Here is a 22,643-nt window from a genome sequence, read left to right as displayed (position 1 = left end):
CATAATCTCATTTAGTATTTTTACTTTATTTTTCTTACATTCTAAATGAATAGTGAAGTGATCCAGACTATGAAGAAACACATAAGGAATCATGCAGTAACTTAAAATTACTGTTAAACAAACCAAAGTACTCTGTGAAGAAGCATTTAGGTGCTCTTATATGGGGAGCTGTTAACTTATGGTTAACTTATGGTTTCGCTCTTCCTTTCCTGGGCTGGTCCTGATGAGTGCCAGTTCCATCATTATAAAGTTTTTGATGGTCTTTTCAGCAACTGCATTTGAGGATACTTTCAAAGTTCTTGAAACTACCTCTTCACAACTTTACAACTGATGCTCTCAAACACATTAGGAGGCAAGAAATTCAAGTAATAAACTCTTGACGAGTTCAGCACAGCTGTTAACTGAAAGCCTGAATGACTGTGTGTGTGTTCGTTTTTTTAATTACAGGTCTGCACAGACGAAGAATGACCAGAGATAAGGAGAGGAGATGGTGGTGATGGTAGCAGCAGCGTTGGCGGTGGTGGCCCTGCGTTCCCTTTACGTTTACAAAAATGCTAGCACTACTGCATACGGTATTCTCATGGAACTGTGGTCTCATTAACCAGTGATGACTGAGGAAAAAGTAGACTGTGGGAAATCTCTGGCTAGCTCCGAATCCAATCACGGTACCCTTTTGGAAAATGTGAGAGAGCAAGTCTTACTTGTACAGATAAATTAGACTAAAAGGGGAAGTGTGGTTGGAGATAAATGGTGGAGGAATGAACGGTGGCAGGCAGGAGACGCAGGAGATGAAGGTGGAGGCGCGTTGTACATACTGTAAGAATATACATCTAGGGTTTATCTTTTGTATAAAGCTTATTGTAAAGCCACTTCTGTCTCAGCGAAGACGACAAATTTTGTTCCATAAGCAACGAGGAATGTTCTACACAAAAAGGAAACGGAAAACAGAACAAATGGCACTTTTCTGGAAAGCTGTTGCCTCTCAAAGCACAAAGGAGGAGAAGGAGGAGGAGTTTGAGGAATGGAGCTTGGAGTTTGAGCAAATCACTGCTTAGAAGTTTAAATTATTTCTATGCCATGAACTTACGATGTTGTTGATGATAGACAAGAAGAAGAGGAGGAGCTTCAACCACCACACAGGGCAGAGAAAGGTGTGAGGCTGTGTTCAGACTGCAGGCCAATCAGATTTGTTATTTGCCTGTATCTGTATGTGTTCAGATTGGATTTGCCTGTCTTGACATCACAATCGTATTTGCGTGGGTTGCTCTGGTATGCAGTTCGGCTTCAGTAACTAATCTTTGGTGCTCTTCTTGTACCTCCCTCACACTTTCCTCACTCTGTATATGAAGAGGTCGCTTGCAAAGTGTCGCTCCATCTCTACAAATCTGATTTGTAATCAAATTTCAGACCACAAAATCAGATTTCAATCTGGATACCATCCAAGTACAACAAAAATCAGATTTGAGCTGACAGTCTGAACACAGCCTGAAGGTCAATGAAGGGAAAAAGGTTATTTTTTTTTCTTTTTATTTCTTTTTTTTTCTTTGATTTTAAATATTGTATTTAGTGTTTATTTGGCCTTTCTGCGCACACAGCCTGTTATTAAGTTGTATTTAAGCCTGTTATGAGTTGTGACGTATTGGCCAATGGTGTGCCTTTATGATCTGGGTGCAGGCGTGTACCCAGCCAATGAGAGACGAGAGAGTTGGACTGACTTGACTCTCTGCTGCTGAACTTGGACACAGTTCAACCAACCAACCAACCAACCAACCAACCTTTTTTTTCCTTCCTTTTCTCCATCCGGTTCCCATTTCCACGTAGATGAGATCGATTATTTTTTCTTTTTCTTTCTTTAAACCCAACTCAGCTCAACCCAACCACACCGTTACGCCTGAACCGACAGTATCTAGTATCTATTCACAATCTATTCAAATCTCTCTTCAATTCTGGACCACGTTATACCAACTCAATCATTTCTCCAAATGAATTTCACCATCATCATTAAATAATAATAATGCTGATAGTGTGTTTCGACCATAATTGAAGAGAGCTGCGCAAATCCAGGCACCAACCTTTCTGGTCCTCTGTTGTTCCTTTAGTGTTTGCAATGTAAAGAGATGATTAATAAACAGATTGGTTTTTAAACCGTGGTACACAGAGTCTCATTTTTAAAATATGGCACTTCACACAATCATCATTTCCACCCAAATGCATCTGTTCATATGTACGTCAGATTAGTTACACCTCCAAATTGATCCACACAGTTCATTTATTTGTTATTTGTCCTTTTTTCCATCACCACAAACTGATGTAACGTGAATAGCTGCATGTATCCTGGTCCACTTGGGAAAGCTGCTCTCTTGGCGGGCGCTGTGCTCCCCCGTGAGCGAACGATGACACCATTCGCCAAGATGGTTGGTGGCTGTGGTCGTGGCGTGCTCTTCTTAGTCGTTGTTGTTAAGCTGAACCCCTTTAACCTCTTTGTTTCCATAGCTGGAACCCTTTTTTATCTCAGTCTGTCCGATCATCCAGCGCACTCCAGCCGAGGCTGAAAAACAAGAAAGAAGACAAGCGAAGGGTTTAAGTCTCATTCAGACTGATGTATAGTGGCAAATAAAACTAACTACTAAATAGAAATAACTCAAATGTGCAGGTAACTAGTCTAGAGTGAAGATGATAGAAATGAAATAGCAAAAGAAGAAGCATCAGCTGGGTTTTACTTAGACAGGCAAGCAAATCTGTTCCTCCACAAACTAAACTAAATTTTATATATATATCAGATTCAAATGTAATCCATATCCGGTTTGCATATCTAAATAAAGAATAAAAGAAAGAAAAAATGTTTAGCGAAGTAAGCGCTGCCAAATTTTAGTAAAACATAAAATGCTAAATCAAAAACAGTATTATGATTGAGTCACTTTGATATTAAACAGCACAAACAGTAAAGAAATGTGTGTTTGGTAGATCTTATCCAGTTTCAAAGCCTGTTAATTTGACCTTTTAAATGGAGCCTCATTTGTAAGAAACACACGCCTGCAGGATGAGCAGCACAGCTAAGTATGTGGGTTACACCCATGAAAAACCAGCCAAATTCTCTTTGCCATGGTATTTTTTAAATATTTTTTTGCCAGGAAGTCTTGTTCCAACAATAAAAAGGATCTGCCAAACACACATTTCCTTACTTTTATGTTTATACACCAAAAATATTTGTTTTATAGATTTTAATCAGACATTTTGTAAAGCTTTATTAAAATATTTTGCTTACATTTTAAGCTAGTATGGAAATATAGCTGGCTAACTAACTTAGCTGGCTAAGCTAAATTTAAACAATACAATGATGGAGTCACTTTGATATATTCAGAGAATTTTTAGGGGACATTTGAATAATATTTTGAACTTTAAACGGTTAAGTGCTATATGTACTGAGTGAACGCTAGCTCAGTAGATTCTAAGAGAAATAAGCAGCTAAATATACCTCGCGTAGCTAAGTGCTTCAACATAAGTTTTAACATAAAACTAAACACTGATTTGTTTTTAGTTCCTGCAAATTTTACTGAGTTCTGCACTTTAGTAAATTTAAGGGAATTATCTGATACTATTTTAGATGTTAAATAAGCGTTTTATAAATTAAAAGTATGCTTTTGCTCACATTTCAAGCTAGTAAGCTAACTAGCTCCTAGCTAAAACAATTATAGCTAACTAATCTAGCTGACTGAAGTTTTAGAATGAAGCTCAATCTAAACAATAAAATGATTCACTTTGATATATTTACTGAATTCTGCATTTTAGAGAATTTTTTGGGAACAGTTGAATAATATTTTGGACCTTAAATATTTAAGTATTATATGTATTAAGTTGTATAAGCAAACGCTAGCTGAGTAGATTTTGTAGAATCTAGCATTAGCTAAGTGTTCTTGCTGCTAGGTTTTACCATAAAACTAAATTAAAACACTGATATAAGTTCCTGCTGATTTACTGAGTTCTGCACTTTGGCAAATTTTAAGCTTTGGCTTAAATTTCAAGCTAGTAAGCTAAGACAATATAGATAGCTAACCTAGCTAACTAATTTAGTTGGCTAAGTTTTAGAAAGAAGCTAAATTTAAACATTAAAATGTTTAGGGATCAATATTTTATATAAAATGTAGTATTGGATACAACATTTTGTGAAGCTTTGCTCATCCACAAACTATAAAACAGTGTATCTGATCTAAACCTTTAAATTAAGAGTCTTTCAGAAACATGATATAAAAGTATTGTATAAGTAGTGACTGTTAAAATTCTGGCACAAGCTTAGTATAAGTGTGTACTATTTCTAAAAATTAGAAATGGAACGATTCCTCGTTAATATGTATTGGTATCAGACGATTTTCAGTCAAAATATGCAATTGGCCAATATTTTCCTAATGTATCCAATTGATTCAGGAGCTACGATTTATACAGCAGCTCAGTGTGGCTCACTATTGTGGTTGCAGTACTTTGTCCAGCCACTAGATAGAACTCTGGCTGCAAATAGTGGCTTAAGAAGCCCTGCCTTAATACAAGCTGCAGCCAATAACTCGCTCATCAGCAGCCACTCAGCACAACAGACTCAGCTCAGCTCTGGAGTTCGTTTCTTCACAGTTTCTGCAGTTCATATGTGTAGAAGAATGAAGATTATAACAGCACTGACCAGAGAATACAGCTCTACAGTTCATCTTTCAGCCCATACAGTGAGTAGCAGAGCTAACAAACACCACTAACCACATTCAACACCAGCTAAACTTACAAACTTGCACAAGTAATCACTTTCCTTAAACTGTTTTTAGGCTTGGATAAACAGCAATTATCTATTCTTTCCACTTTAAACTCCACATTGCAGTTATATTTGGGTATTCTCAGCCAGAATGTTAGATTATTGTTGTTATTAAAAAATAACATAATATATTTTAAGCAGAAACATGACTCTGGAAAACAGGAAGTAAAGCTTAACTTAACATTTAAGGAAAAATCTATCTTAAAAAATAAAATCAAATTTAAATCAATTATTTATTCAGGTTAAGCTAAAATAAGAAATGGTAATAGTATTAGAAAAACAAACAATTATGATTTAATAAAGAAGAAATATAAACATTTAGAATAAAACGATAGCAGTCAAATAAAAAGATTAGTTAGAATAATAAAAACTAACTTTTACTCACTTAATATTTACACCTAAATATTAAGATTTGTTTGAATACAATGGGCATTTTAAAAGTACTTATTGAGCCACAGGATTAATCTAAATTCTGAAGTTATATAGAATTACTGTGTAATACTGTGAGGTTTGTCATTGCTTACCATATTATAAATGTATAAATCCCATAAATTAGATAGGTAACAATATTATTTTGATAGATAACAATATCATTGAATATAATACAATATAATAACACTTTACTATAAGGATACATTTGTAGAATTTAGTTTTTAGTAGTATACATAGGCAGAAATGGCTAAACAGAGAAACAGCTTTCACTAAGCAGAAAATAGAGATTAAACACAGACATAATTAATATAATAATCACTGACAGAGGAACCAAACCATCACATTTTAATGTACAGTGGGTGGGACTAGCTGTACTTCAATAGTCTTAATAGTCTTTTTAAGCTTCAGATAGATATCTGTGTTTAATCTTCGACACTGTATGCTAACATACTACTAGAATTCTATAGAGAAGCTAGCAGAAATGAGCATTATTGTAAATGTGCAGATTCAACATTTATGGCTCAAACCAATAAATACTCCCAATAACCATTAATTTCTCTGCTAAATGAAGTCTAAACAGTTTTCACATTACTGAACGTACAAACACCAGCACTGACCAACCAATAGGGAATAGAGCAAAAACTATATAGCTAATATATATATATATATATATATATATATATATATATATATATGTATATATATATGTATATAATTTTTTGAATTTAGTAATTGGTAGGGCGGGACGTTCAGCGCAGTGAGAGCCGTTTACATGCATCAGATTCATGCAGTAATCTACTTCAAGCCACATGCCTAAAACTGCAGTCCAGAGAACACAAGTTGGTACTTACTCCCAAAACGATGGAATCATCTTCAGAATTTCCGCAGATTCAAATAAATGACAGGTGGTGTAATAAACAATACAATTATATCTGATCTACAGTTGTCTACTCTTTATACCCCTGCTGAAAAATCCTGACTGACTCCTGACCGGTTTTTGACCAGCATAGGGTTTATTTTTTTAGGATAAATTTGATGGTTTAGCTGGTTTAGCAGTCAACACAACCTGTTCAAGAATAGGAGTGGGAAATACATGGCATCTCACGATACGATATTATCACGATACTTTACCCACGATAATGATATTACAATATGTTACCCATGATATCGATGATATAACAATTATATAACAATACATTACCCACGATAACAATTATATAACGATTATATAACAATACGTTACCCGCGATAACAATTATACAACCATTATATAACAATACATTACCCACGATAACAATTATATAACCATTATATAACAATACGTTACCCACGATAACAATTATATAACCGCTATATAACAATACGTTACCCACGATAATGATATTACAATAGGTTACCCACGATAACAATTATATAACCATTATATAACAATACGTTACCCATGATAACAATTACATAACCATTATATAACAATACGTTACCCACGACAGCGATGATATAATGATTATGTAACTTGTTTTCTTTTAATTATTTGAGGTCTGAAAGCTCTGCGTCTTTGTTATTTCAGCCATTTCTCATTTTCTGTTAATAAATGCTCTAAATTACAATATTTTTATTTGAAATTTGGGAGAAATGTTGTCTGTAATTTATAGAATAAAACGACAATGTTCATTTTACTCAAACATAAACCTATAAATAGCAAAATCACCACTGAAATGGTGTCTTAATTTTGTCTAGAGCTGTACGTAACGATATCTGACGTCACATATAGATAATGTATCACAAATGAAACCGTACGATATATCGCATCATCGATATTTGGTCCCACCCCTAATCCTGAGTCTGCAGGTTTAGCTGGTTTAGCAGTGTAGACGTACACTCTCCTGGTCTACTAGCTTTACTTCCAGCACAGGGTGTGTTTTTTTTTTTTTACCTGGAGGACCCTTTGATTGCTGCTACCAGCAGAAACTGGTCTTAAACCTGATTTTTCAGCAGGGATTTCAGCAGTAATGACTCTTTGCCCCTCCCTCCTTCCCTCCTTTCCTCCTCCCTCCTCCTTTCCTTCCTCTGTACCTGTGAGGCAGAGGACGACGGTGCTGACGACAGTAAAAGCCGAGCCCGAGTAGATCAGCTGCAGCACCAGCATGCACAGAGGGCAGACCAGCAGGCCTACCCAGAACAACCAGTTGATCAGGGCCCAGGGCCGCCGCGGGGGGGTCACTATGGGTCCGGGGAAGCGTCCGGTCTGACTGTACTGCTCCTGGAACTCATCCTGCAGAAAACCAGCAACAACTCAATCATACTTAAAGTTTAGGTACGAGAGAAGCGGTGAATTAATTAATGCTTAACTAACATTTAATTATCAATACTGTAATAGAAATGCATTTATCATTCACACTAGACCCTTCACGATTAGGCCCTAAAATAATATCACAATATTTCAGGCTTTTTTTGCAACAACTATATTCTTGCCCTTATGATTAAACATTGAATAAAAAAAAATTAAAAAAACCTTAATTTTAAGAAAATATACGAGTGCAACAATGTAAATATTAAAGCTGTGTTTAGCATAAAAATAGCAAAATAACAAAATAAATGTAACAAAAGTAAAGTAATGTAACAACAAACATTTACCACTCAACTAATTTTTTTTTAATGCATATAAACTAATTAAAAGTAAAAACAGGAAATATGCTCGCTTATTATGATTATCACTATATGGATTTTTTTTTATTGTGTTAAAAATCATGAGTTTCTTTGATTTTACCAAATTGAAATCCTCTGAAATATAATCAAGAGGAAGATGGATGATCACAAACCATCAAACCACCAAACTGAACTGCTTAAATTTTTGCACCAGGAGTAAAGCAGCATAAAGTTATCCAAAAGCAGTGTGTAAGACTGGTGGAGGAGAACATGATGTCAAGATGCATTCATTTCTCATACAAACAAGAATTATTCAATTTTGCAGATGTTTTTAAATGAATTAATGATGAAAGGCATTTCAGACCAGTTTTAACAGTTTCTTTCCAAATAAAGAGAAATTTAGTGATCCTCTTACCTTCTCCTGGTAGAGTTTGTGGAGCCAGGCAGCACATTCAGACTCGTCCTCTGGAACCGAGTCCAGAGGAATCCGCCTAAATCAAACACAAACACCTCTTAAACACACATCTCACATCCATCCTGCACCTTACTGAAGCATTCAACTCCCTAAAACAGGACAGGAGCTAGTATCTGACCTCACTACAACTCCCATAATTCATCAGCACACTATCCAGTGTTTAATCAACCTCTCTCACACAAGATAACACCTCACAACTTATACAGGTGTGGTACTTAGACAGTTCCCAGGCTAATCCATTTGTGTTTAAACACTCCCCTATGACTTTTGGCACTTCATCCTATTAGAGGTGGGCAATATGATGATATTTTATCATATTGTGATACATCTACAATATGCTTTGCAATATATGCTTTAGAAATATAATCAGCACTTAAAGAACAGTGACCCAGCTGTACATTACATTACAGAGAGAGTAATAAGTGCTGATAAACTGGAAGAACTGCAGCAAAAACTAAATAAAATCACTGCAATAGCAGTTTGTAAGAATCTGCCACTGCTGATGCCACTCAATAATGATACTCTTCGCAATGATACTGGACAGATATAATCTTAATCAACTTTTAATAGGGTTGAGCACTTCATTAAGGCACTTTTCAATCTAATATTTAGTTTTTTTGTCCTTTAAAAAGCAGCATTTTTATTGTCTCTTACCTCACATATAAGTCAGCATGGTACTTTTTCCCATTAAGCATCCCGAGTAAGGTTGGCGTTTGGTTGTTTCTGAAATTAAGCGTAGAATCGTACACAGCAGTAACTACAGAGGAGACACAAACTCAATCAGACAGAGACAAAACCTTAAACAGACGAGCATATGAGTTACATACCAGTTACATTCAGTGTTTTTTCATTATTTTAAAATGTTCTGCATTGTAGATTAATAATAAACTCATCCAAACTATGAAGAAAAATCTAAAAAAGTGTTAAACAAACCAGAATTTAAAGACAGCTTTGCACATCTTGGCTGCATTTTCTCAGTCAGTTTAATGAGGTAGAGTCACCTGGAATTCAGGCTTTCAGTTCACAGCTGTGCTGAACTCATCAAGAGTTAATTACTTGATTTTTTTTGCCTCTCAGTTAAGTGTTTACTCAATTACTCAAATACTCACTATTCAGTGTATACCTGTAACTCTACCTCTTCACTACTTTACTTTAACTGATGCTCTCAAACACTTTATTAAGAGACAAGAAATTCAAGTAATTAACTCTTGATGAGTTCAGCACAGCTGTTAACTGAAAGCCTAAATTCCAGGTGACTCTACCTAAATGAGAAATTAAAACCAGGGTTCATACACTTTTTAACCAGTAAATTTCCTTGTTTTTTTGTGACTTTTCTATGCCTTCAAGGCAAATTTTCATGACGACCATACGATTTTTAAAACATCAGTGCAGACATGGACAAAAAAAACTAAATTTTCAATTATAAAATAATACAAAGATCTGTAGATCAAATTTCCATGACTTTTCCAAAACTTTTCGCGAATTTTTATTTTTTCCAAACTTATCCAGTCCTGGAAATTGCTATTTTCAAATTCCATGACTTTCCAGGTTTTTCATGACTGTATAAACATTGTAAAGCTGTGTAATTTAAGCAAGAGGTGCTACTTTGAAGTATGTAAAAATAAAACAAATTCTGGTTTGTATTTATTTTGTAGATTAAAGAACGATCTCAGCGCTGTGAACTGGGAGAAGCTCTGGAGGGCGGAGGAGGTTCTCACCCTTTCCCCGGAGGTTCTGGGCGGTGACGCAGAAGCCCTTGGTGCGAGGTAGGAGATGGTATTTGAGTTTGGGCAGTCCTTTCTTCTCAGCCACCTCCATACTGATCTTGTGCTTCTTCTCAGTGAAGCGCGTTCCCTCGCAGTACAGGAGAAACTAAACAAACCAGGAGCAAACACAACCTTCATACGTTAGAGCAGGACAGATTCAACAAGGCAAGCAAATGAATCAATCGTCTAGGGGCCTTCAGACAATAACAGGTTCTGAGTTAAATGCATCGGCAAACTGCGTGAGCGCCACTTTAAATTCTGTGATGTTCAATCAGAATCCCCTTTACTAAGCCCCTCCCACTAGTTACTGACAGTAGCCAGCCAGCCAGGGTCATCATTCCTGCAGCCAGCAAAATATGGACCTTCAGCATCATGAAGCAGAGTTAGATCAGTAAGGAAGAAAAAAAAAACAAGACAGTGGCAACTGAAAATTGACGCTACTGTTGCCAATTCCTCAGTAAGAGACCATTTTGATTCTGCTATTTATAGGTATATAAATAGCAGATAAATATAAATTAAACAAAGTTGTTTAATTCTATCAAATATAAATGACATTTCTTCCAAATACCTAATAAAAATATTGTAATTTAGAACATTTATTTGCAGAAAATGAGAAATATCTTTTTTCAATTTGGTAAAATCCAAGAAACGTATAATTTTTAATTGGTCTCTTATTTTTTCCAGAGCTAGATATCTATTTAAAACAGTATAATTGCTTGTTTATTCTATTATATAATATGTCAGCTCTTAAATGCTCTTAAAATTACAGTTATATCGTTGAAGGCAATACTTTCTGGGACGACATGTTGGCCACGAAAAAGTAAGAAAATACTGTTATTGTGTAGCATCATGACTTTTTGCTTTGAAATACTGTAACATTTTCAGAACGTAGCATTGATTTTAATTATTAGCTTAGATGTAAAGATTGGTGTCAGAAAAATGTGTTTTGGGGAGGGGGGTTGTGCACTATAGCACGCTGTGGGCGTGGCCTAAGCTTTTGTTCTTAATGGCTTTATTTTTTCCCCTTTACATTTTATACTTTATACTTTAAGTAGTTTTAAAACCAGTACTTTTTTAAACACTTTTACTTAAAGAGTAAAAAACAAAGCTTGAGTTGATGCTTCAACTGCTACAGAAATATTTTTTAAACCCTAGTGTCTAAACTTCTACCTACAGAATATTGAATGGAGATATTTTTCACATCCTTAATCCTGAAAGGTTTAACATACCCAGAAGTTCTCAGGATAGTCCTGAAGGCGCTGAAGGCTCTGCGCCACCGTCCTGCGGTCCTCCTCCCACTTCCTCTTACAGAACACAATCTCCAGGAAGTACCACATCCAGCCAATCACAGGCATGTAGGCCAGCTCCTGCTTAGCCAGCACCTTCGAGCTCTAAAACCAGAGGAGCTTCATATTAAAGCAGCTTTATCATCTTCTCTAACTGTTATATAAGGTTCTGGTTTTGTGGTCGGGGCCTGTTTGAGTGCTGTGCTGTTAGGACACGTCTGAGAGCACAGTGCGTTAATATTCTAACCAGTATGCAAATCCAGTTCAGCACCAGTTCACCTGCACTGATCAGTACGCAGGATTAGCGCAGTGTAGCATAGCAGTGTTTGGCTTCAGGGTGTGGCTGTGGTTTCCTGGATCAAATCAGATTAAAAACGAAAGCACACAGCCCAATAGCAGATACAATACTTTTATTATCACACACGTACTAAACACTTCTGCACGTCAGACCCATGCTTTCAGTCGCAGGACGTCTGTACTCACCCCCAGGACTCCGAACCTCTCGCAGAAGGTCCAGCCGCACAGGAAGTCCACCTCGAAGTTGTGGTTGAGGATAACGATGGCGTTCTCTTTACCGTACAGCTTGTAGGACTCTGGATCCGTGTAGAGACTGCACTCCGTACCGGACCACCATTCCAACATTGCCACCATCTCTACACACACAGACAGTTACAGCAGGATTAAGTACTACACCTGAGAGTTGGTAGGAACCTGGTGATAACATATGTATCACGAAACAGGAAGAAACTGCTTTAAACAAGTATTAAAACATAAAAATCATAACAAAATAACAAAAAAAAGTAGGGATGCACAATATCGGCTGATAATTCCCTTTTTTTTTTGGAATCATCGGTATCAACCGTATTTCAAACCCATATTTTAAATCCAAATTTTCAAACTGCGATTTCAATCCTATATTTTAAATCTCAAATTTTAAACTGATATTTCAAACCGATATAATAAATCCAAAATTTTAAACCGATATATTAAATCCAAAATTTCTAACTGATATTTCAAACCCATATTTTAAACTGATATTTCAAATCCATAATTTCAAACCAATATTTTAAACCCATATTTCACCCCCATTTTTTAAATCCAAAAATTTAAACCAATTATTTAAACGAATATTTCAAACTAGTATTTGCTGGTGTATTTATTGCATTTTATTTTATTGCAAAATTTGAGGTGAAGGGGTGGGCTCTGTATGACTAATATAATATCACCATTTTTAAGGATACATTTGCGATAACGATATTCAAAAAGTTTGTTGATATTTGACCGGCTTGTCTAGTCTCTGTGTAAGTCATAATTGTGTATATCGGTATTAATCCTGAATTCCCAGATCGGTGCATCACTAAAGAAAAGTTTCATTTTTATCCAATCAGAACTGTGGGATCTAACAACCGAGTACAACCCCCTTCTATCTAGTGGGGGGAGGGGGAGGCTAAACACAACATTAAATTGACCACTTCTGACACCAATCTTTTCATCTAAACTGATAGTAAAACATTGAGACTGTGCTTTTGAAAATCAGTACAGTATTGCAAAATAAACTATTGCGATATTGTAATTATGTACAGTATCAGTCAAAAGTTTGTACACACATTCAATGTTTTTCTTTATTTCATGTATTTTAATATTAATCTACATTGTAGATTAATATTAAATACATAAAAAACTATTAGGAAACACATGCAGTTTTTTTATTTACAGAATAATTCAGCATGTGTTCCTGTATAGCTTTAATAAAGTATTAAATATTAAATGTACAATGTAAAAAAAAATCATAAAAAGAAAGAAGAGTGTGTCCAAACTTTTCACTGACAAAACCAGTGATAATAAGGGAAATCTGAATATAAATTTAGGCTTATAAAATCATGTAAAACCTGTAAGCAGGTGTGTGACTGTGTCCAGATGTTTGCATGGTTTAAAAGTCAAAACAAGGGAAGAACCAGTCTGATCAGTCAGCGTCTATAAGGAAATTCCATTTATATACTTCACACATAAACCCACACTTCCTCTTTCTGCTGCTGATCTCAGTTCTTACTCCACACCACAGACTGACAACCATCCACACAGGAAATGAGAGATGGGGAAATAGCGAACGGTAAACATTGGGACACTCTGCTGAAATCTGAAAATCTGAAATAAGACAAATATTAGCTCTGTGTATTGGCAAGAACTTGAGGAGATTCAGTTAAAGAGCCACTAAACCCTATTTTTTTTAATAAATAGCTGATATTTTTCTTATAAAAGAAGTAATGAAACATACTAGTCCTGTGTAACATTTTTATAATAATTTCCTAACCTTTAAAAAAACAACCTTCAGTTAATTATATACGCTGCTGACGTCCAACCATCTATTTCTCACCGTTATCAGAGGCACACTGCTGCTGCTACAGCTCAGCCAATCAGCTCTCTCTCCTGCCCCGCCCCAAACCCATACATCACCCAGTTTATCTCCCAAACTACTTCTCCTATTTTTTTTTTTTTTTTTTACAGTTTTCAAATTTGAGCTGAGGGTAAAATCAGCTAAAATCAAATCAGGGAGTTTAGTGCCCCTTTAACTTTCATCCACTACCTTCCACAGAGAGGGAGCTGCGTCTGTGGTTGAAGGAGCTAAATTTTAAAAGAGCCACCTAAATGTCCAGATGTTTGCACTTAATATTTAATGTTTAGTGGAGGAGAAACGAACAGCAGAACATCCTGACCCACAGAAACTAAATTGGTTTGGTACTCACGGCTGGAGATGCAGTATGCCAGTCTGCAGTTGACCCGGCGTGCCAGCTGCTTGTTGATGCCCCACAGTGGCAGCGTGCAGAGCTGCAGGAAGTTGATTATGATGCCGCTGACCAAGAACACATAACAGATAATAAGATGACACAGGAATTGAGTCTTCAGCAGCCTGAGGAGACCCATCTTCAAACACCACAAAGTCTTTACTGTCCTCTTTAGCCTCTACAGTCCCTGCAGGAGAGAGACATATACACAGATACACATCAGAATACAGCAGCGTATCACCATACACGACTTACTATTCAATATAGCACAATACACTGTGATATTCTAAGCACAGCCATACTACTGCATCTCAAGAAGTATGAATATCATTGAAAAGTTACTTTATCTCAGTAAAATTGTTAATAATTAATGCCTGCAGCCAATGAAAACCCAAAAATCAGTGTCTCAGAAAATTTGAATATTATATAAGACCTATTGGTACTTTTGGCAGTGTGAGCAGTGTGCCAAGTCCTGCTGGAAAATGAAATCTGCATCTCCATAAAAGTTGTCAGTAGCAGAGGGAAGCATGAAGTGCTGCAAGATTTTGTGGGAAAACAAAACTGCACTGAATTTAGACTTGATAATAAAACACAGTGGATCAACACCAGCAGATGACATGTCTCTCCAAACCATCACTGATTGGTGGAAACTTCACACTAGACCTCGAGCAGTTTGGACTGTGTGTCTCTCCACTCTTCCTCCAGACTCTGCTCCCTTGATTTCCAAATGAAATATAAAATTTACTGATGATCAGTGATGGTTTGGAGAGTCATGTCTGTCATCTGCTGATGTTGATCCACTGTGTTTTATTATCAAGTCTAAAGTCAGTGCAGTTTTTTTCCCCCACAAAATCTTACAGCACTTCATGCTTCCCCTGTTCTGCAGTTTTTCAGAGTTAAAATTAAGAAAGTGGTGGAAAGTGCAGCAGGGTACAGTGTTAGCATTGTGCTGGTCCTGTAATAATCAGATTTGGACACTGACTCAGTGTCTCAGTGTCTCAGTATCTGAGTGTAGGATGAGAAACGGGTCTATTGTTCCCTCGGGAGAGCGGTGAACACATGACGTGCTGTTCCACTGCTGATCAGTTAAACACATGCTGCACATTTACACTGATAAACTTCTCCTACAGCAGCTTTCTCTAACTCTACACTGACCACACGGTGAGAGAGGATTAAAGTATCACAGTATTCATTGTTTTAACATCATATTGTCTTATGTTTAGAAAATATTGATAAATTGCAGTATCTTGATATTTAGTTTTGAGTGAGTTTAGATGTAAAGATTGGTGTCAGAAGTGGTTCATTTAGTGTTGTCTGTTTAAACCCCGCCAACTAGATGTTGTGTTGTGGATAGATGTTCCAATTGGATGAAAAGTAAACTTTTCTTTTACTCAGATTTTGTAAAATTCCTTTTTTTGATTATATATTGTCCTACTTAGAGTATCACAATATATCATAATATATCGTCGCTGTCCAATGAAAAACTCTTATCTCCAAAACAGCAACTTTACAGGAGAGAGAAAAAACCTTGTAAACTTTCAATGGAAGTCAATGTAAAAAGAGTTTATTTCAGGTCATTTTGAAGAGTTTCTATTGGTCCCTTTCATCAAGAAAGTTTGGCACAGTATAAGGGACAGTTTGTCTGTTCAAATTATGTAGTAAACTTAAAATCGACGAAAATGGAGTTTTTTTTTTTCATGAAAAGTGTTTTTCATAGGACAGTAACGATATATTGTAGCAGCATAAAGAGATGAAGACAGAAAGGGAGGTATAGGGACGTATAGTAGGAGAGATAGATAGTTAAAGATATACAAGAGAGAGTAAGCGAGGGAGGAAAAAGAAAAGGTAGAGGTATAAAGCGATGTAGATGGAGAGAAAGAGGTATAAAAAGAGGTAGAGGTAGAGAGAGATAAAGGGAGAGAGAGAGAACAGTATGAAGATCAGTTTGTTGTTAGTATTATGATTGTTATGGGAGGATCAGTTCTGTATATAATCGGATTTATAGGCGGGTTAATAGAAGCTGAATTCGGTTTAATCGCATTAAATCAGTAAGTTAGAAACATCCGAGTTCAACTAGAACACTCACCTGGTTTAAACACAGCAGTGCTGAGGAGCTGCTGATCTCCTGAATCCGGATTCAGAACCGCAGTCCGATACCGCTCTCCTCCAGCCCCGCGCTGTAATCGGTATAATCGGACTCTGTAACCGATATAATCGGTATAATCGGAAGGTGTAATCGGACTGTTCCCGGCGCTACAGCAGCGTTTCACACTCAGGCATGGCACAGTGAGGGGAGGCGGGGCCACGCCCTGAACCTTCCATTCAGGGTTGCAGGGTTGCCAGATTCTTACAGTGATTTACAAAAATCCGAACAAAAATGATTCAAAACCCGCCAAAAACAGCCGAATAATTCAGCATAATAAAAACTAGGGATTTTCCCTATTAACACTACATCATCATCACTTTACACACAAGTAAATAAATACACCTCCAGGTAATATCTAAATTCAGTTTGAAAGTAGTTTTTTACTTATGTTTTTTATGTGTTTAGTTAATATACATGAATATATATATTATAATTTTAGAATAAATCTGAATCTTGATCATGTTTTTTTTATTCAGTGTGTATACAATATAAAGCTAGAGGTGTGCCATATTGTATCAAAAGCAAAAATTTCACCAATAAGTCTGACACGATTAGTACGAACAGTATTATACAATAACAAATGACCAAAAAATAAACTACTGATATCTTAAATTTGTACTGATCAGTTATTTAAAAATAAAGCAGATTTAAATGTTTTAACTGCAAACAAAAAACATTTAATGTGATATCAGTAACGAAATAAGAATATTTAAACAACACCTCAATACATTAAATATAACTTGTATTTTATTCTTATAGCTTGCACTGTGTTTGTACAGTTTAGAAAGGGACATTTAAGTAATACTCATAATAATTATTATTATTACTATAATAAAATAAACATTTTTATTTATGAGGAGCACTTTTATCCTCAAAGCCTTGTAAGTGTAGATTCAGAGCCCAGAACAATCAAAATGTTGAAATGAATGTACATTCAGTCTTAGAAATGTCACGTGAAATTCCTCAAACTGGCAACACTGAAGACAGATGAGAGGCACGAGCTGTTTTAAGGGTGTGTCTCAATATTCCTCCTGTACCCTACACCCTGTACCCTCACGCCCTCTAAACATTAAATTTAAAATAAATTTTAATATGCAATATATATTAAATATTAAATAAAATATTTTACATTATAACATTATTCAGAGAGGCAGTGTTTATATCAGCATCTGCAGGATCAGTGTGTGTCTAATACGCAGGACATGCTACCTTGGTAACTTGCTGCCTACACTAGCTCACTCATTAGTGGATTTTGTGTAGTGATTGAGTCTCTGTGTCAGAAAAAAAAGTGTTTTAACCTTATATTTTATAATGTTTTGTCCACTAAAATGAACGCCAGATAACTAATCTCCAGTCCAGATTTGCCCGGGTTCCCTAGTTCCCGCCTCAGAATCCTCCCTAAGTAGGTAGCATGTCCTCCGATTCAGAAACACTTCACTTGTCTTACTGTAGTAACTTTGCGACCTCTGCTGGCGATTTACCCGAACTACAGCCTTTAGTTCAGCCGGACACATTTACTGTCCTCTGTTATATTTAAGGTACAAAATAATGACTTAATATTTCAAAATAATATATATGTATATATATATACATATGTATATATATATATATATATATATATATATATATATATATATATATATATATATATACATATATGTATATATATATATATATACATATATGTATATATATATACATATATGTATATATATATATATATATGTATATATATATACATATATATACATATATATATATATATATATCTTACTGATAAGTAAACTGCAGATAATTGCTGATCTCATTATTTTGAGATAATAATAAATTTTTTTAATAGTAATAAATTATGTTAAAATGCTATCTCATTATTTGCAGATAGTAATTAATTATTTTGAAATACCATTTCATTATTTGAGATACAAATACATTATTTTGAGATACTATCATTATTTTGCCATCTCAAAATAATAACTTACTATCTGAAAATAATGAGATAGTAAGTCATTAATTTGAAATAGTAAGTCATTACTTTTAGATACTATCTCTTTATTTTAATTCATTATTTTGAAATAGTAATTTTTATAGTTTTTTTTACTTTGAGAAAGTAAGTCATTATTTTGAGGTACTAATTTAAGATTTTGAGATACTAACCCATTATTTTGAAATAGTAAGTCATTATTTTGAGAGAGTAAGTCAGTATTTTTAGCTACTAATTTATTATTTTAAGATACTATCTCATTATTTTACTTTAAGAGCCCATCAGACTAATTTCTTAATATTAATCAGTTTTAAAACTGAATCTGGTAAATTCAGTGAGCAGCTCATTCATGATTATTTCTTATTGATTGTGATAAAGAGAACTGTAATCACTGTAAATGGTATAAGGTTAAAATCAGGATGTAACACAAATGACACAACAATTTCCTAACTTTTATTGTAACATTTTGCTCTAGAAATCTGATCAGAGTTAGTTTTAGCCCCAGAACTAACCCTAAAGCACTCCTACATTCTTATACACTGTGCTGTAGTGATGTTCTCTGGATGATCAGTATGAGTTAATATTAGGAACTTCATGAGTTAAACTAAAGGAAAGAATGCTCTAGAAGCTAAAATACATGTTTAAAAGTGTATTTAGAGTTATTTTTACTCAACAATACAGAAATAAACCCCCGCACTGCAGAAAACTAAAATCTTAGCAAGTTAAATCATCTTAAATCCATATAAATTTTTTTTCATTGTCTTGCACTGGGTGATGTATGGGTTTAGGTGTGGGTGTGTGGGCTCTCCTGCATTGTGTGTGTGTTTGTGTTGAGTGTTTTCACATGGACAATTGTAGCCACAAGCTGCCGGTCACCATCAAGCCGTGGCACTGAGCTATACTGAGTTTGGCCACAGGGGGGCAGCACTGTAATTTATCTGCTCTTTTAAACAGAGGTCACAGGAAGCACATGCAGCATCTCAGGTGGAGGTGAGTAGATTTAGAAGTCTGTAGAAACTATTTGACTATATTCAGCTATACTTGAATCTTTGCAGTTTAGCATAGCATAGCACAGCTAAGTTTAGCATAGTTTAGCTTAGCATTAGCCTAGCAGAGCTTAGCTTAGCATAGTTTATCTTAGCTTAGTTTATCTTAGCTTAGTTTAATTTAGCTCAGCTCAGCTTAGCCCAGCCGGAGTGTTCTGTTGAGTTATACTAATAGATATGTGCTACTTAGCGGCTCTGTGAATTCACAGATTCACAGTGTTTAATGTTTTTAAGTGGTTTTCATGATAATTTTGTTTTTCATCTGTTGCATTAAACTATCTAATCTTACTGACTAGACTACCTAGATCAGCTGAGTATACCTGAGTATATATATTTTTACAGTTTAAGACTAAAAGCCACCCACCTCCCTATGAGATGCTGCCTGTGCTTCCAGTAGGCTTCATTTATAAAAGAAGCTAAATTTTACCTGTAGAGAACTCTTTTGCACCACAGCAACCCACGCAGAGACCACAGCATCCCATACAGATACCACAGCACCTCATACAGATACCACCGCTACCCTATACAGATACCACAGCACCGGGAGAAGATATGTTTTAGGTGTTTTATGGGTTTTTAAATCTTCAAAACCTGGAACTCATCATATTCTCCTACAGGATTCACAGATACACATTATTTATCATCAGAACCAATCAGTTCTCAGCATTTAGGAGCTGGACCTCTTTAATGTCCAGTTTCCTGAGTTTGAACATCTTCCCTCAGGACGCAGACTTTGCTGTCCACACCGCAGGACAACCTTCCTCCCAGAGCAGTCCAGATCCTAAACACTGAGATCTGATTGGGGGAGATCCCGATTTGTCAGATTTCTTGGACCTTCATATTTTGGTAGGTTTACAGTTGTAGAATACTGTGATCAGTGATCTTTGGGATGCTTAGTTTGGGATATGTTTTTATAACCTATCTGACCTGTCTGGTGAGTTCCTTGGTCTTCATGATGCTGTTTATTCACTAGTGTTCTTTAGCAAACCACTGAGACAAGTGTATTTATACTGAGACTAAATTACATACAGTGGGAAGTCACTTAAGGGCAGGAGGGCATCCAAAGATGGCACTCACTGAAACACATTTTATTGATCAAGAGGAACATCACCATCATTTTTTGTAAGAGGAGGAACACTAGTGAGAACTCAATCTCTGTTTTTCCTACAATAAGATCAGTCAGTAGGGCACTGTATGTCCGTTTTGGCACTCTAGAGGGCGCTCCAGAGGCGCTTTTTTTTTAGCTATGGGGTGGGTTTCCCCTGTAACCACGCCCCTTGTGCTGGTGATCCCGCCCAAGATGATAGGTGTGTTTAACTCTGTCTCTTAATCTTCATGACAAACCCCCCCAAAAAAAAAAAGCATTTATCTTGTCTGGCTCGGTGGCCTTGGGATAAAGTGCTGGACTTGTGAGCAAAAGGTTGTGGGTTCGAATCCTGCGTGGTGGAAGCAGCTGCTCTGGTGGTGGTACAGGAGGAGGTGAGTTGAAGAGGAGAAGGAGGAGCAGCAACAGGTGGAAGAAAAGCCTGGAGAGAAAGGGGGTCTTACTTCCTGAAACTCCTTCCAACTAGGGGTGATAGTTAAATTTATATCCTGAGATCTGGAATAAAACCTAAGTTTTTTCTTGTATGTGATTTATAACCCCTGCTGTTCTTCTCTCCGGAGGCCGGGGGGGAGACACCCCAGATATTCTCCCCCCCATTCCTGGGATTCAGGTCTCAGGTTTTCAGTAACGCCCTTCTCCTGCCACCATCAGCACCGCACCACCGCTGCTCCTCTGGTGTTTGTGTGACGTGGAGCTCCTGACCGGTCTTGAACCGGTAACCTCCTGACCGGGGAGGCAGTGCTCTACCACTGAGCCACAGGATCTCACACCTGCTATACTTTTTTTTTTAGTATTTATCATTCGATTAGCCAACTTTACGCTGAAAATACGCTTAAAGACTTGCTTTCAATAAGCCTTGAACCCACAACCTTCTAGTCTTAGTGACGCTGATTCTACCACTGAGCCACTGAAGCTTGTGGGTCTCAAGCCTTTTTTTTTTTTTGGATATTAGTATTTTACATTGACACGGTTTACTTAGTGGAGTTCAACTTATTTTAGGAGTCACTTAAAGAAGAGGATGTTCACCATCTGGACTTGGACTGGGTTCGAGTGTTCAGACTGCAGGCAAATGTGATTGGTTTCTCAGATCTAGGCCCAGTTTCCCAAAAGCATCTTAGCATTAGGAACATCTAGAGAGAGAGAGAGAGAGAGAGATGTATAAAGAGAGAAAGAGAGAGAGGTATAAAGAGAGAAAGAGAGAGAGAGAAGGGTATAAAGAGAGAAAGAGAGAGAGAGAGGTATAAAGGGAGAAAGAGAGAGAGAGAGAGAGAGAGAGAGAGAGAGAGAGAGGTATAAAGGGAGAAAGAGAGAGGGGTATAGAGAGAGAGAGAGAGGTATAAAGAGAGAAAGAGGTATAAAGAGAGAGAGAGAGGTATAAAGAGAGAGAGAGGTATAAAGAGAGAGAGAGAGAGAGAGAGAGAGAGAGAGAGAGAGAGAGAGAGAGAGACAGTGTGAAGCTCCCTTGACCACCTAAGAATCATCTTAGAGCATAATAAGAACAATCTGGGAAACCCACCCAAGATCTGTTCAGATGATTGTCTGCAGTGTTATTTGGAAATAAAGTGATTACATTGGATTTGCCTGTCTGAACATCACAAACATATCTGCAAAGGTTGGATTTTACTGAAGAGTGAAACCCATTTCATCATAAATGTCTGTAAATAAGAATTTACTGTTGAGATCCTGCATCTCACTGGTAGATGCACCTCTATACTGGACCTCAGCACCAACTGGATCTTCAGTAGAACATGTTTGTGGGCGGAGCCTGGAGAGAAAAGCTGTTGCCATGAATGTAGAAACTAATGCTGTAAGGCTGGATATGTGTATCATAGCTTCTGGACTCTGGACTGTGATTAGTCTCTTCATTCTCTGTTTTTAGTGGACTCCAGCTAAACTAAAGGAGCTTCTCAATTTTTTTTACCATTTAATCTCACCACAAGTTCAATTTCTACATACTGAGAGCATCACTGTAAAAACCAGAGTACTAAGGGCAGTTTTTAATAGGACTCAAGACAGTGTTTTGAGTAAAGTATTTATAGGATTAAAGGCTGCAGTTATAGTCACTGTTTTTGACCACTGTCTTCTCAGTTATGGAAGATTCCACCCTTATGCTCAGCAGACTCATCATTTACCATCAGTGTGAAGATCAGTGCTGGAGTTTAAGAGTGTGAGGAGATGATTTGCT

General features: G+C 36.4%; 3 protein-coding genes across 5 annotated transcripts in view; 1 reads left to right on the top strand and 2 right to left on the bottom strand.

Moving 5' to 3' along the window:
- map3k4 (mitogen-activated protein kinase kinase kinase 4) overlaps nucleotides 1–1,114 on the top strand; it is a 30,809-nt gene extending 29,695 nt beyond the window's left edge. For all 3 annotated transcript variants that reach the window (XM_007231234.4, XM_049472154.1, XM_049472153.1), the window contains one exon: nucleotides 448–1,114. In XM_007231234.4, coding sequence (XP_007231296.3) covers nucleotides 448–468 — 21 coding nt within the window. In that variant the 3' untranslated portion in view covers nucleotides 469–1,114. The remainder of the gene's footprint in view (nucleotides 1–447) is intronic.
- Nucleotides 1–22,643, bottom strand: part of fam184b (family with sequence similarity 184 member B) — a 276,012-nt gene that overhangs the window by 192,613 nt on the left and 60,756 nt on the right. The gene's annotated exons all lie outside the window — the stretch shown is intronic.
- Nucleotides 6–16,489, bottom strand: agpat4 (1-acylglycerol-3-phosphate O-acyltransferase 4 (lysophosphatidic acid acyltransferase, delta)). The gene is made up of 9 exons (XM_007231237.4): nucleotides 16,267–16,489; nucleotides 14,142–14,367; nucleotides 11,881–12,050; nucleotides 11,341–11,502; nucleotides 10,064–10,217; nucleotides 9,000–9,102; nucleotides 8,286–8,361; nucleotides 7,298–7,496; nucleotides 6–2,548 (listed from the first exon to the last, which is right to left on the bottom strand). Exons 2-9 carry the CDS (start codon nucleotides 14,317–14,319, stop codon nucleotides 2,445–2,447), a joined length of 1,146 nt encoding a protein of 381 aa, XP_007231299.1. The 5' UTR covers nucleotides 14,320–14,367; nucleotides 16,267–16,489; the 3' UTR covers nucleotides 6–2,444.

This window comes from Astyanax mexicanus, chromosome 25 (assembly GCF_023375975.1).
Source record: "Astyanax mexicanus isolate ESR-SI-001 chromosome 25, AstMex3_surface, whole genome shotgun sequence".
NCBI classification, from domain to species: Eukaryota; Metazoa; Chordata; class Actinopteri; order Characiformes; family Acestrorhamphidae; genus Astyanax; species Astyanax mexicanus.
The sequence above is the reverse complement of the archived record's forward strand: the minus strand, read 5'-3'. Positions and strand labels throughout refer to the sequence as shown.